At 42.8% G+C, this 14,605-nt stretch overlaps 1 protein-coding gene across 7 annotated transcripts in view; it reads right to left on the bottom strand.

The window, feature by feature from the left end:
- Window positions 1-1,089: 1,089 nt before the first annotated feature.
- Window positions 1,090-14,605, bottom strand: part of SASH1 (SAM and SH3 domain containing 1) — a 189,560-nt gene continuing 176,044 nt past the window's right edge. For all 7 annotated transcript variants that reach the window (XM_078054596.1, XM_078054594.1, XM_078054595.1 and 4 more), the window contains 3 exons: window positions 7,018-8,126; window positions 5,621-5,752; window positions 1,090-4,495 (listed from right to left, as the gene is read on the bottom strand). In XM_078054596.1, the coding sequence (XP_077910722.1) occupies window positions 4,232-4,495; window positions 5,621-5,752; window positions 7,018-8,126 (1,505 nt within the window). In that variant the 3' untranslated portion in view covers window positions 1,090-4,231. The remainder of the gene's footprint in view (window positions 4,496-5,620; window positions 5,753-7,017; window positions 8,127-14,605) is intronic.

Raw genomic sequence — 14,605 nt, forward strand, 5'->3', positions numbered from 1 at the left:
TTGAACTGAATTTTAGGAGTCAGTGTGAGATAAGTAACCTTGGAAACTCATGGTTCTTTAAAACAGTGCACTTCAGATGAACCCCCACACTGACAATATGTGAAATATCCCCATTTACAAAATGGACTAGGGGGTAGAGAGTAAGATAAATAAAACCCATCATGGTAAAACTTCCTTTAATGAAATCCACCAGTGGATTTAAAATATTCTATCAAAATCTAAAATACACGTAATTTTAACACAATTCCACGTGCTAGGTGACGTAGGTACAAGGGTATTCCTAACGGCTTTTTTGTAACTGCGAGATACGGTCCTTCCACTGAGTAGTGATTAAATTATTGGCATAACAATGTTATGTAGCCTTTAAGAGAATGGAGGAGTTGTGACATGAAAAGATCTCCAAGATGCAGTGAATGTAAAATCAAGGTGAAGAAGTGTGAAGAATATGCCATCATTCCTGTTTGGAAAACTACATAAGCAGTTATAATTGTAAATGGAGCAGTTCTGAAAAGATAGGCAAACAGGTTCTACTGTTCACCTGCAGTGGCAGAAATAGGTGGCTGGGAGGAAGGAAGAGGGTGATTTTTTTTTTTTAATCTCAAGTGTGGGTATTACCCACTCAAATTTTCTTACTACACAGCCCCTCCTAATTAAAAATGCTTTTGTATCAATTGTGATACACCAATATTGAAAAATTATTTTTGCCAAGTCAATCAATTTCTATAATATCCCAACCTAGATTTTTTTCTCGCAATTAAAATTTGGGGTTTTGTTACCATGTAACTCTATGATACTGGGCGAGTCGACCACCTATATGGACTCAGGCTCTTCATTTGAAAATTGATGGCCCTAGACTACAGATGACTTCCAAAATTCCTTCTGGTCTAAGATGCTGTGGTTCTAGGATTTGATTATGCAGTATTTGGGGAAAAAACAATAAATTGGCAAAGAGAATGAGTGTGTGTTAACGAGTTTTAAACGGTGATGCGGCAGAAGTAACTGTCTCCAAATGTTTGTATAAACTTTGTAAATTATCTGTCATTTCTACTCCGTTCATCTTTGAAATACCAAGGAACAAAAGAGGCATCGTCAGCTGAAGAAATTTATTTTTTTTCTAGGTACATAGATGACATAATTATAGACAAGTTTTGATACATAGGAAAACCCTTCTGTCCACCTTTCTCTTTGCTAAGTGAATCATCACAATAATTTTTACAATTTTTAAAACAATACACAGCTTTCCTGGGCTGAAGCAATCGCAAGGACATATTGGGACTGGTATATTACAGCTACTTACAATGTTTAAGAACAGCAATGGAGAAAAATAAGTTATTTAAATATTGATTTCATATACAGAAAGTGCAATGTTGTTAGTTGTTATATAACTTGCTTGACAGTTTGTTTTCTCTATCAATTTAAAATCAAGATAACTCGGACTCAGACTACTATATTTTCTGAAAATAATACAGTACACACATGCAGCACTGGCTTGGTGAACGGATTTCTTTTGCTGCAGTCATGAAAGCAAATTTTGCTATGTCAGGAACTGGTTTGCAATAGACTAGTAATTTCCAATTTCACCCACACCAGGGATCAGGACAGAGAAAAAGGGCTGCTAAGGGAAGGCCATGAAGACCCATCTGCTTCTTGGTTATCTGGGAATGTAAATAGTAGTTGGGGCTGGCTGCATTTCTTCTAGACAGCTTTAAAGTAAAAATTACACACAACGGATGTGTAGCTACCTGAGCCAAACTGCCTTTCTAGGTTTCTTTTGTGCTTTCCAAAGACTACACTTTTCACCCTTCCTCAACATTCTGTACCAAGTGCAACTGATTAAAACCGGATATTGCTGAAGCCTAACACCTGTCTTCTGACAGGCAGCCCCTAAACCACCTTAGTCAAATGTCACACACAAACATTCAGACTTTTCTAGGATCAAATTAAAAGTTTAAAGCAAAAGAAGACCAAACAAATACTAACAATTTAAAAAAGTTTTTTTTTTTGTTTTTTGTTGTTTTTAAAGCACAATAAAGTAAAAACCTCATCAGACCCCCTATTAGGAAGATCTTCCCGCTGAAAATCATTCATGGTCCCTGAATTTGATTTTTCTATACAAAGGTGATGACTTCCAAAGAAGAGTGACAAAAATATGGTTTGGCATTCTCAAAAAACTCAACTCCAGAACGTTCCCTTTTCTGGTGCCACTTTTACTGAAATGGAAATCTTACACTGAAAATGAACTAACACTGGGAAATTTCACACAAGATTTCTCTTCTTCCTCTATTACCGAGATTTCGTGACTTGGGTGTGGTCAGCTTAAACGATGAGCAGGATCGCAGGTCAGGCCAAGGCACTGGGCAGCAGGATGCGGAGCGCGTGTCCTCGCACCCACGGCCGCCACAGCGGGAGACACACACCTCCACGGCGTGGTCACAGGTAGCCCTGCGGCCGAGTTACACTCCGCGGGGGCTGTGCGCACAACCCAACGTGGCAAAAATGGGCTGTTCTTAAGATTTCAGTAGAAAATTGGCAGCTTGAGCTTTTTATTCTGCATTTCCACAACTTCTTCACATGGCATCTTATAGAAGGTGAATATTATTGTTGAAGAGACATTTATTTTTTAAATGTGTACCAAAGCATGAAAAAATATATCACCTGAGAACATCCCTTTCCTCAGAAACTTGGATCCAAGTACAGAGAGCAAATGCTGAAGATGGCTTTATAAATGAAATCACTCCCCCCCACCCCCCGAGGGAAATCGTTTTAATGAGTAGATTAATGTTTAAGAGCTTTTGATCAAGGCTTTGTGTTCAAAGTGTTTCTATTGTAAATGATCACATTCAGTGCTTAAAATAGTTCTCATGATTAAGAATGTAAAGGAAACTCATTTAGTAAGCAACAGAAACCTTAATTTAGTTGCCTAAATTTCTATGTGCTAGAAAAATCAGACACCAGACTAAAAGAGGATGGAAAACACTACAGTCAGTTGGAAAACAATTGAAAATATGCAAATGTTAACTTAATACATGGCTAACGTGGTTTGTCTGGCTCCAAAATGAACTTTCATCCAAATTAAAAGAATTAATCTCAATAAGGAAGGAGAACGATACCTGAATTATAAAAGTGGAAAAAAAAAAAACCTTTTAAAATATCTTATAAACTGCTTCCCTTTTAAAAACATCTTTCTGAAATATTCAACCTTACAATGACTTTGCAAAGCTAATCTGTTAGCTGACAACTGAATTTTGGGATGGACGTGGTCAGGAGTCCAAGTCAATACTGCAGCTCGATGACCAACCTGGTAAACAAAACTAAACCGATTAAAGTGAAGGTAGTTACTATACACACACACACGCACGCACATGCATGCACACTCACATACACACCTGATCTCGGAATTTCAGATAGCTTCTTACTGGATCTGTGGTTAGTGTAAAAACTGAAAGCCAACATGAACTTTGTGCCTGATAAACCCCTACAAAATGAGCCATGTTAGAGTGAGGCAATTAGAAAAGCCCATTTTTGTTTTGTTTTTTTTGCGGAAAACATCTCACATGTTAGATGGCAGTCTAAGCTGAAGATTGGAAACTATGGTTACAGGGTAGTGAACACTAGGATAACTGCTTCAAAGCTTATATTAAGGCAAATAAAAGCTGATTGCTAGAAAGCAATTATTAAAATGTCTCTTGTTTACTTGAAGGAGAATAGGACTTTTTCTTTTTTTCCCTAGTGCAGCCAGATTTTCTTACTTTTGAACAAACAGGCATGGTCAATAGTGTACAATGAACTCCCGAGTCTGTCACTTTGGCCTAGCTAAAGCCCGTCTGGCCCTCAGGTATCCTGCAGGGTGACAGACGGAAGGGCAAAGGCGTTCTCAGAAACGAAACCGGCTGCCCCTCCCTCTGCTCCCAGCCCTCTCCCAGCGCACCAAGACAGACTGGAGGCACAGCATGTGTGGCAAGTTGGCATCCTGGTTCTTCTGTGTTCTGAAAATAAAAATAAGTGCTTGTCTTTTCTTTGGGGGTCAAAGAGAACCACACCAATTTCCTCAAGGGGGCTTTTCTGGAGAAGAGAGGGTCATCAGTCCTGTGCCAAGGTTTCGTGCTCTGTGTGGCCATACACTAGGCCTTTCTTCTGGATCTGGTCTGCATGTCCCGAGGAGGAGGAATTGCATTAGCATAAGCACAGTGAAAGGGTGGCTCTGGTCCAGGGAGCTCTGTTACGGGCCTGGCTACATGGCCTCGGGGCCTGGTGGCAGTTTGAAGAGTCTGGCTGCAGACACGAGCTTGCTTATGTGTCTCTCCTCCGTGATGCCGGCCTCCTGAAGGCAAGTGTGGGACAGAGAAGGCACTTGGCCCAGTGTGCTGAACCCGGCTTCGGTGAGAGCACTGGTGTACATGGGCAGACCGATGGAGACCAGCCAGTCTGACACAGACGAAACGCATCCAGGAGAGAGGGGCTTTCTACAGATTTCTGTGAGCCCACCACTTGGGATCTGGACAAATAAAGAAAGCAATTTTATAAAGACCTGACATAGGCTGCCGGAGGGTTCCTTCTATACCCAAAAGGAACACGACTCCAATCCTACCCTGCCAGACTATTAGAAAGTACTCGGGCCATGAGATGTCAAAGACCAAGAGGAGCCTCAAGAATTCTTTCTCAGCTTCTCAGAGGTGAGACATATCTTCAAGGAAGTTTTTCAGGTTCTAGAAAGTACTTGGAATTAGATCTAACCCTAAGAATGTCCCCAAGTCTCCAAACTGTAAGCATTTCTAGACCCTGCTATTTTGTCTCCTGGTGACCTGCTCGTCAAGGAAATCCCTGGGTGCTTCAAGAGGCAGGCCGTGTGGTAGTGTGGCAGGCAAGACACTCCGTGGGCAGAGTTTTTATAAAACAGATTTTCCACTGTACTTTGAATCTACATTAACCAGAAAATTAAATATTTCATCAATGTAGTTACAAAGAAATTACAATAATACCAAGTGTTGGCTAGGGCAGGGAAATGGACATTTACACTCAACTTGTGAAAAGACCAAGTACTGCTCTCTCAGGAAGGTGGTCTACTAACAAGTGTGCAAATCCCTTGAGATCTTGTGCAGACTTGTGTAAGCAAACCCCCTTAAAGCAATATATATACTCAGAAATTAACCTTGGGAGTCTGTGGGAGTTCTTCACTACATTTTTTGAAATAATAAGTTGGGGAAAAATTTAAATGTTTCAACAATAGAGGATTGGCTAAATGAGGGTACATTTACTAGAGCATTTTGACATATTGATAAGACAAATGAATGTTTAGTAACAGATTCATGATCTGATCACTGAAAACGGGTTTCAAAACTACATTTATTGTTATGTGCAGAGAACTGACTAGACAAGATTTTTAAAAACTTTTTCATAGTGCTAGGATTATGGATCATTTTCATTTTTCCTTCTTTCCAAAACTGTATTTTTAAAACTGTAGGCTATGTACTCCTTTCCCTCCAGGTGTCTCCTTTTGCTAGCAGCCGTGAGCCCAGGCCTGCTTAGTGGTTGCCAGCATGCTCATCATTCAGTGCTCTAACTAAATGGACTCAAAAGCCGAGCTCGGGGTGGGGGGGGACCCCGAGCGCCCGCCGCTCACCGCCATGCGGTGCTGCTTCCGCAGTAGCTTCACGCGGATCTGGTCCATGTTGGTGGCGACGTCCCTCTCGGGCTGATCTAAGTCCTCGGCGTATCTCTGCACCAGGGCTTCAGGGATCCCACAGCGGCCGTGCTGCAGGGGGAACAAACACGTGGCATCAAGGAATGCAGGGGATTTTTTCTTCAACAGCAGCAAACACAAGGCACCAGTAGCTACTGGAAAGCATCACCGAGTTTTCATTTGAAGTGAATATATCTGTAGTCAGGATGGATGTTTTAGAGAGAATGTGTTTACACTTTGATCCTTCTGGTGCTGATGAGCTCTAGGAAAATGTTTTGAAACGTTAAGTAAAGCGGAACATAATAATCTTGTATTATCTGAGCCAAGGACCTCACCTCACTCCAGCGGATCATCTTGCGGTCTCCTAAGCTGCGGGGGAGCAGGGCACACGTGCGCCCTACCGGGAGCCCACTGTTGTGTCGCACCTCTTTTACACCACCAGGACCGAGGCCGGCACTTATGTACAGAACAGTTCTCACTGCTTTCCATTCTGAGGGGTCTGTTCACTGAGTATCATGGAGGAGGAGCAAGGGGTGGAGGATCGTACTGTAAGGCATTTGTGGTCCAAAGAATTTTATAACCAGGACTCCCAGGAATGCATTATCACAGAGTACGCATTTCTAGGAATAATGTACAGCTACATCTATTATCATTTGTCTTCAAAATCATTTTGGTATCGGTAGATCTACTCTTTTTTTTTTTTCCAAATAAGCAATGAGTTTTCATTATATGAGTTTAAATGAGTTTTCGCAGTGTTTTTGGTACAGTGGGAGATCTCATAATCATTCCCCGTTACTCACACAGATAACTATACGATATAATTACATCTGAAAGGGGTTCTGTAATTTTCAAAGTGTGTTCACATTTATTTGCTCCTAATAATACCTGCAGAAGGTAGTTATGCAGATTATTAATCCCATTTTACAAACAGGAAATGAAATGGGGATTGGTTAACATCTACAAACATACAGGTTCAATAAAACATGGAAACTGCAATTTAGGACTGTCCACTAAGCCAGCCCTTTCTGGAACCAGTTGTAGTCCTGCTTGATAGCCCTCCCTGCAAAGTACGGCCGCCAGAAATTAAAAATAAGCAAAAGAAGAGGGGAAAAAAAGAGAAAGGAGAAGTCCAAGGCTGTATTTGTGTTTCATCTGGACATGGCTCCCATTCATCCCAGCACCTGGCACCTGGCAGCAGAGGGCCCGGCTTGACGCCCCCCCACCCCCCACCGTCAGCAGGGCCCCTGCAGCCAGGTGGGCTCCGTGGGGTCCCTGGGCGGCTCTTCTCACCTGGCTGCCTGACTTAAAGAAGCAGAAGCCCGTAAGGCCTTCGGTACCTTATCCGAATATGGCTCCTCGGTGAGATCGATGCCTTCAGCTCGTAACTTATTTTCCGTGAGCATCTCCAGATCCACTCCCCGAGCGCAGGAGATCTTCCTGGTCAGAGCCGGGCCCAGCTTCACGCCGTGCTCCTGGAGGCTTGTGCTCCCCGGGAGCTCGGAGAGCCAGGGCGGTGGTCTTGCGCTCGGGGGGCTGCCAGGCTCCTGTCCCGAGGGGGGCCTGGAAGCCGGAGGCGAGTGACAGTCACCGGGGCTGCCCCTCTTGGCGGGCAGGCTTGGCGCGTCGGGGCCAGGAGGGCTAGGGTGCAGTCCGTTGGCCAGGCGCTCGCGGCTCTTCTTGGCAGGAACGGGCGGAGGCTGGGCAGGATGCTTTGCCTGTGCTCTTGCCTCGGGGCCCCTCTGCTCGGCATCTAGGCCTTCTTTGGTGCCCGGGGGGGAATATGTGCCTTCAAAATCGAGTCCTTTCCTGTGACCCTCCAGAGGCGTCCTTGTTAAAGTGTGTTTAACTCCAGGAGGCTGAGCATCGTAGTTTTTGGGCCAACACGGAGGAGGTGATGCGCCACGCGAAGAGGCTATGGGGCCATCCGGTTTCTTAGTAGCTGTCTTCGGAGGCTCAGGACATCTCTTGCTTTGGGTCAGTAGCAGTGCATGGTCAACAGCAGGACCTCGTTTGGGGCTTGGAACCTTTGCGACGGAGGGGGTTGTCTTCTGTGGCACTTGTGGTACAGTCTGAGGGGAGGGGTCCGTCACCTCGCCAGGCACATCCTTCTCAGCAGCAGGCTCTCCTTGAAGGTCATCCAGGGAGTGGGATCGGGGCCAAGTCTCCACAGTCTGGGGGCCCTCCAGGGTCTCACAGCTCCGACAGATGGAAACAGGGAGGCTTCTTCGGTTTTGGTTCAAACCAGCGCCCCACGGCTGCTCACAGCACTTGGAAGCGTGCGGGGTAAGACCAGTGCCCAGCCTGGCCGCCTCCCCCTGCTTCAGGGCGTCGGCGGACTTCGTTAAAGGCAGGGTTGGGTAGTTGCCCAGCTCGTTCCTGTTGAAAGCCTTTAAGCTGGACTCCGCCGACGACTTGACAGAGAGAAGGCCAGGCTTCCGACTCTTGCCTGTGAGACAGGAAATATTTTACAGTCGTTTAAAAAAAAACAACAAATCAATCAAACTAATGTGTAAAGACGTGCTGACGTAACTGAAATCTCCAACTTGTGTGTCCCATTGTTGAATTATACTAAGGACAGGAAAATCACTACTTATGACATTGGGTGAGATAGGGTTATTATGGCCCCGTTTTTATTTTTAGAAAGAATTCTCAGATTTATTAATGGACTCGTAGAGACTGAAATTGTCACGAGGAAAAGAAATAGGCTGTGTCAGGCAGTAAAATAAATCTAGGCCTAATGTCTGCTCCTAGCTGCAATCAGTGTAGAAGAGTTTGATCATCCGTAGTACCCCGTTTAGAAACCACGACGGGATTTCTGTTTAGGGAGGACAATTTCCAGAGATCAGGGCTGCGAAGGGCCGGTGGATTGAATTCTATCAGTGCCCCCCTAACGTTCACTGGTGACCACGGAACTCTCAAAGTACACCTCCCGCTAAGCTCTCCCCTCTTGCTGGTTTGTTGGTGTCTGTGAAGTAAATGCATCCTTGAAACAAGTCAACCAACCTTGGTACAAGTAAGTAAACAAGCTTCTCTGAGTATTTTGCCTGAGACGATCTATAAAATACTGATATGGTTCTAATTTCCAGGGGAGCAACAACCCTGATTAAAATCAGTTGTCAGGCTGATAACTGAACTTACTAACCAGACATCATCTACTAATCTGATGGTTGTTAGTGGAGGTCACCTGCTAGTATTGCTTGATAAGCTTTACCGAGAATTTACTTTGTGTGGTCAGGCCCCGTGCTAAATGCTTAGTTTTCATCAGTACTTTTAACACACACGCATACACCCCATAATTAACTCCTTCGCTATATTTTGGTTAATCCCATGTTTGATGTGTGTTTTGACGATGGGTTGAAATGCCTGAGAACACCCCAGATGATCCTACTATTCCAGGCCGACAGAAAAAGATAAAAATTTTAAACCCACGTCAGGTTTGGAAGGTACAAAGCAGTGGCAGGCTGTAATCTCCAAAAGACCACTATCTTGTAACTAAAGGCTTTCTTCCTGGCCTATTATTTCAGTAAACATTTCTAATGAAATATTTTAACTTAGAATTTTGACATCTCCCCATTAAGCAATCTCGGCCTTTCAATAAAAAAGCAGTAAGGAGACATCGGGTGGTGGATGGATTTGATTAGGAAGGAGGAGGGATGGTGCCTACTCTAAGCACCTGGATATGGATACTTTTGGGTAAATGGAAGACATTCTCTCATAAAACCTCTGTGTGCGTGCTGTACAGCTGAGGGAAAGGGAACAAGGGGAAAAGGCCAGGGCACCGTGACATTACTACTGGGTTGGCCACTATCAGCAGAGAAAATGAGGTTCCTTCCAGGACTCCAGTTTTCTACCAAACTCCCTCTAATTCCAAACTGATAACACTAAATGTATGATGTCAGGCCTAAATCCAGACACTAAGACGGATGGATAAGAATGGGAGCCACCTCAACCAGACTTACTAATGGCCCCATCCTTTTTTATTTTTTTAAAATTTTATTTATTTATTTGACAGAGCGAGAGAGGGAACACAAGCAGGGGGAGCGTGAGAGGGGAAGCAGGCTTCCCTCAGCGCAGGGAGCCCGATTCGGGGCTCGATCCCAGGACCCTGGGATCATGACCTGAGCCGAAGGCAGACGCTTGACGACTGAGCCACCCAGCCGCCCCGGCCCCATCCTTTTAAATCAGACACAATTCAACATGTTAAGTATTTTGCACTTGGCAAGGCAGGGGCGTGGTCAAATGGCCTCGGTCCTCCCTTACGTATGGTAACGTGAGGCCTCAGAGCCCATCGCCCGCGCGTTAGCAACATGCTAAGCATTATAGGTTATTATTTCATTGTTACATGGAGAATGTTAGCCCATTGTTACTCCTAAGTATACTGACCATGGTCCCATTTTATTAGTTATCACAGATAAAATGGAAAGGGGGAATAGTTCTTCATAAAGCATATCCTGCTAAACATACAGTGTAAAAATTGGTTAAAATAGAGAATTCTTAAAACCGTTTTAGTGTAAATTTTAGATATATGGCTTTCCTTCCCTTTAACTGTTAACAGAAGCTGTGTGTATAGATTACACTACCACATTTTACTTATACTGGAAAGATCCCTGAGTTCACCTTGCAGGTGAAGTATGGTTTGCCAGCTTCTATCGTTCCTCAGCAGGTGCACCTGGATTCTTTTGAGCATTAAGTCGGCCAATGTTATCTGTGAAATCCTTACCAATCCAAAAACAGTTTGGAGAATGAAATTCCTGAAAATGTTTGGATGTGGAAAGGTTATTAACAGGAAAGAAAATAACCTTCAGGACTTACAGGAGGACTTAGACGTTTACTGGAACTCGGGGGTCGCTGTGCCCCAGCGCTCCAGTGGCGGGTTTTCTAGTGTTCCCGCATAGTTCCCACACAGTGTTCTGTTAGTTTCAGGTGCACAGTACAATGATTCAACAATTCCGTGCGTTTCTCAGCGCTCAAGTGTACTCTTTACCCCCTTTAGCTCTTCCACCCATCCCCCCACCCACCTCCCCTTTGTTCTCTGTACTTAACAGTCTCTCTCTTGTTCATTTTGTTTCTTAAATTCCACATCTGAGTGAAATCATATGGTATTTGTCTTTCTCCGATTTATCTCACTTGGCATTATACCCTTTAGGTCCATTCATGTTGCTGCAAATGGCAAGATTTTATTCTTTTTTTATGGCGGAGTAAGATTGCATTGTGCATACATAGCACATCTTCTTTATCCATCAGTGGACATGGGCTGCTTCGATATCTTGGCTATTATAAATAATCCTGCAATAAACATAGGAGTACATATATATTTTCAAATTAGTGTTTTCATTTTCTTTTCTTTGGGTAAATACCCAGTGGTGAAATTACTGGATCATGTGGTAATTATGTTTTTAATATTTTTTAAAGATTTATTTATTTTAGAGAGAAAGAGAGTGTGAGTGGAGGGAGGGGCGGATGGAGAGAAGCCGACTCCCCTCTGAGCATGGAACCTGACTCAGGGATCAGTCCCACCACCCCGAGGATCAGGACCTGAGCTGAAAGCAAGAGCTGGATGCTTAACCAACTGAGTCACCCAGGTACCCCTACTTTTCTTTAAATGTTTGGTAGAATTCACCTGTGAAGCCATCTGGTCCTGGACATTTTTTGGTTGAGAGTTTGGTTTTTTTTTTTTAATTATTATTATTTTTTTAGAGATAGAGCACCTGGACATGTGCAAGTCAGGGAGGGAGGGAAAGAGAGAATCTTAAGCAGGCTCCACGCTCAGCATGGAGGCCCACGCAGGGCTCGATCTCACAACCCTGAGATCATGACCTGAGCCGAAATCGAGAGTCAGATGCTTAACAGACTGAGCCACCCAAGCGCCCCTTGTTGAGAGTTTTTTTAATTACGGATTCAATGTCATTGCTAGTGGCATTGTTGATGGTGTAGTGGTGAGCAAAACTGCCTTCCAGTTGCACTGCTAGTAAGTGGTCTGTTCAGATTTTCTATTTCTTCCTGATTCAGTCTTGGAAGGTTAGGTTTCTAGGAACTTACCCATTTCTTCTAGGTTGTCCAATTTGTTGGCATATAATTTTTCATAATATTCTCTCATCTGTTGTATTTCTGTGGTGTCAGTTCTTTCTCCTTCATTTCTGATTTGAGTCCTTTTTGCTGAGTCTGGCTAAAGATTTATCAATTTTCCTGATCTTTTCAAAGAACCAGCTCCTGATTCATCTGTTCCATTTTTTTAGTCTCTATTTCATTTATTTCTGCTCTAACCTTTGCTTTCTGTACTGGCTTTGGGCTTTCTTCCTCTTTGTCTAGCTCCTTTAGATATAAGGTTAGGATATCGGAGATTTTTCCTGCTTCTTGAGGTAGGGCTGTGTTGCTATAAACTCCCCTCTTAGAACAGCTTTTGCTGCATCCCAAAGATTTTGGACCACTGTGTTTTCATTTTCATTTGTCTCTATGTATTTGTTGATTTCCTCTTTGATTTCTTGGTTGACCCATTCTTTGTTTAATAGCATGTTATTTAGCTTTCATGTATTTGTGCTCTTTCCAGATTTTTTGTGGTTGATTTCTAGTTTCATACCTTTGTGGTTGGAAAAAATGCCTGAAATCATTTCAACCTTTTTGAATTTGTTGAGACTTGTTTTGTGGCCTAACATGTGATCTCTTCTGGAAAATGTTCCATGTGCACTTGAATGTGTATTCTGTTTTTGGGTGGAATGTTTTGAATATATCTTTTAGGTCCATCTGATCCAATGTGTCATTCAAAGCCACTGTTTCCTTGTTGATTTTCTGTCTAAATGATCTATGCATCGATGTAAGTAGGTTGTTCAAGTCCCCTAGTATTATTGTATTACTGCCCATTTCTTCCTTTATGTCTGTTAATATTGCTTTATAGATTCCGGTGCTTCCACTTTGGGTGGATATATTTCTACAATTGTTATATCCTCTTACTGGACTGTTCCCTTTATCATTATGTAGTGTTCTTCTTTGTCTCTTGTTACACCGTTCATTTTAAAGTCTATTTGTTCCAATATAAATATTGCTACACCAGCTTTCTTTTCACTTCCATTTGCATGGTAAATGTTTTTCTGTCCTTTCGCTTTCACTCTGTATGTGTCTAGGTCTGAAATAAATCTCTTGTAGGTAGCATATAGATGGGTCTTGGCTTTTTTCCGTCACCCCATGTCTTTGATTGGAGAATTTAGTCCGTTTATGTTCAAAGTAATTACTGGAGTGCCTGGGTGGCTCAGTCGGTTAAGTGTGTGCCTTCGGCTAAGGTCATGATCCCAGAGTCCCGGGATCGAGCCCCATGTTGGGCTCCCTACTCAGGGGAGAGTCTGCTTCTCCCTCTGCCCCTCACCCACTTGTGCTTGCTCTTGCGTGCTCTAAGTAAAATCTTTAAAAAACAAAACACCCCAAAGTAATTATTAAGTATGTACTTATTGCCATTTTGTTACTTGTTTTACAGTTGTTTTGGTTCTCTGTTTCTTTCTTCTCTTAATCTCTTCCCTTGTGGTTTGATAGCCTTCTCTAGTGATATGCCTGGATTCCTTTCCCTTATTTTTACATATCTATTACAGGTTTTTGATTTGTGGTTACCATTAGTTTGATATATAACTTCCTGTGCACATAACAGTCTATATTAAGTTGATGGTCACTTAAGTTTGAAATCATTCTAAAAGTACTAAATTTTTACTTGCCCCCCCCAACCCCATGTTTTCCCCCCACCCCCATGTTTTATGTATATGATGTCATACTTTACATCTTATTTTGTGAATCACTTGACTGATTTTTATAGATACAATTGATTTTACTGCTTTTGTGCTTTAACCTCCATACTGGTTTTGTGATTGATCTACTTTTATGTTTGTATTTTCCTGTGAAATTTTTTCCTTTCATAATTTTCTTACTCCTGATTAGGGTGTTTCCTTTCCACTAAAAGAATTCCCTTTAGTGTTTCTTGTAAGGCTGGTTTAGTGGTGATGAACTCCTTTAATTTCTGTTTGGGAAATGCTTTCTCTCTCCTCTGTTCTGAATAATAGCCTTGCCGGGTAGGGTATTCTTGGTTGCAAGTTTTTGTTTTTTCCCTTTCAGCATTTTGAATATATCCTGCCACTCCCTTCTGGCCCCTGCAATGTTTCTGCTGAAAAATCAGCTGATACAGCCTTATGGGGTTTTCCTTATATGTTAACTGTTCTCTCGTGCTGCTTTAAAAATTCTCGTTGTCACTATTTTTTTGCCAATTATTATGTGTCTTGGTGTGGACCTCCTTGGACTGATTTTGTTGGGGGCTGTCTCTGCCTCCTGGATCTGGATGTCTCTTTCCTTCCCCACTTTAGGGAAGTTTTCAGCTATTATTTCTTTCTTCTTTTTTTTTTTGTTTTGTTTTTAATTTATTACTAGAGAGAGAGTGAGAGCAAGAGAGATCACAGAGGTAGAGGGAGAAGCAGACTCACCATTGAGCTCCAGGGAGCCCAATGTGGGGCTCGATCCCAGGACCTGGAGATCATGACCTCAGCCGAAGGCAGACGCTTAACCGACTGAGCCACCCAGGCGCCCCACAGCTATTATTTCTTAAAATCAACTTTCTGCCCCCCTCTTCTCTCTCCTTCTGGGATCCCTCTAGTGCGAAGTTACTACGCTTGATTATGTCCCTGAGTTCCATGAACCTATTCTCCTTTTTCCTTTGTCTTTTTGATGTTCAGCCTGGTTGCTTTCCAGTACTGTCTTCCAGCTTGCTGATCCATTCTTTGCCTCCTCTAATCTACTGCTGATTGCTTCTAGTGTGTTTTTAATTTCAGTTACTGAGTTCATCCCTGATTGGTTCTTTTTCATATTTTCTATCTTTGTTGAAGGTCTGAGATCCTCCACTCTTCTCAAATCTAGTAAGTATCTTTATGACCATTATTTTGAATTCTTCATCAGGTA

Source organism: Halichoerus grypus, chromosome 9 (assembly GCF_964656455.1).
Source record: "Halichoerus grypus chromosome 9, mHalGry1.hap1.1, whole genome shotgun sequence".
Classification (NCBI taxonomy): Eukaryota; Metazoa; Chordata; class Mammalia; order Carnivora; family Phocidae; genus Halichoerus; species Halichoerus grypus.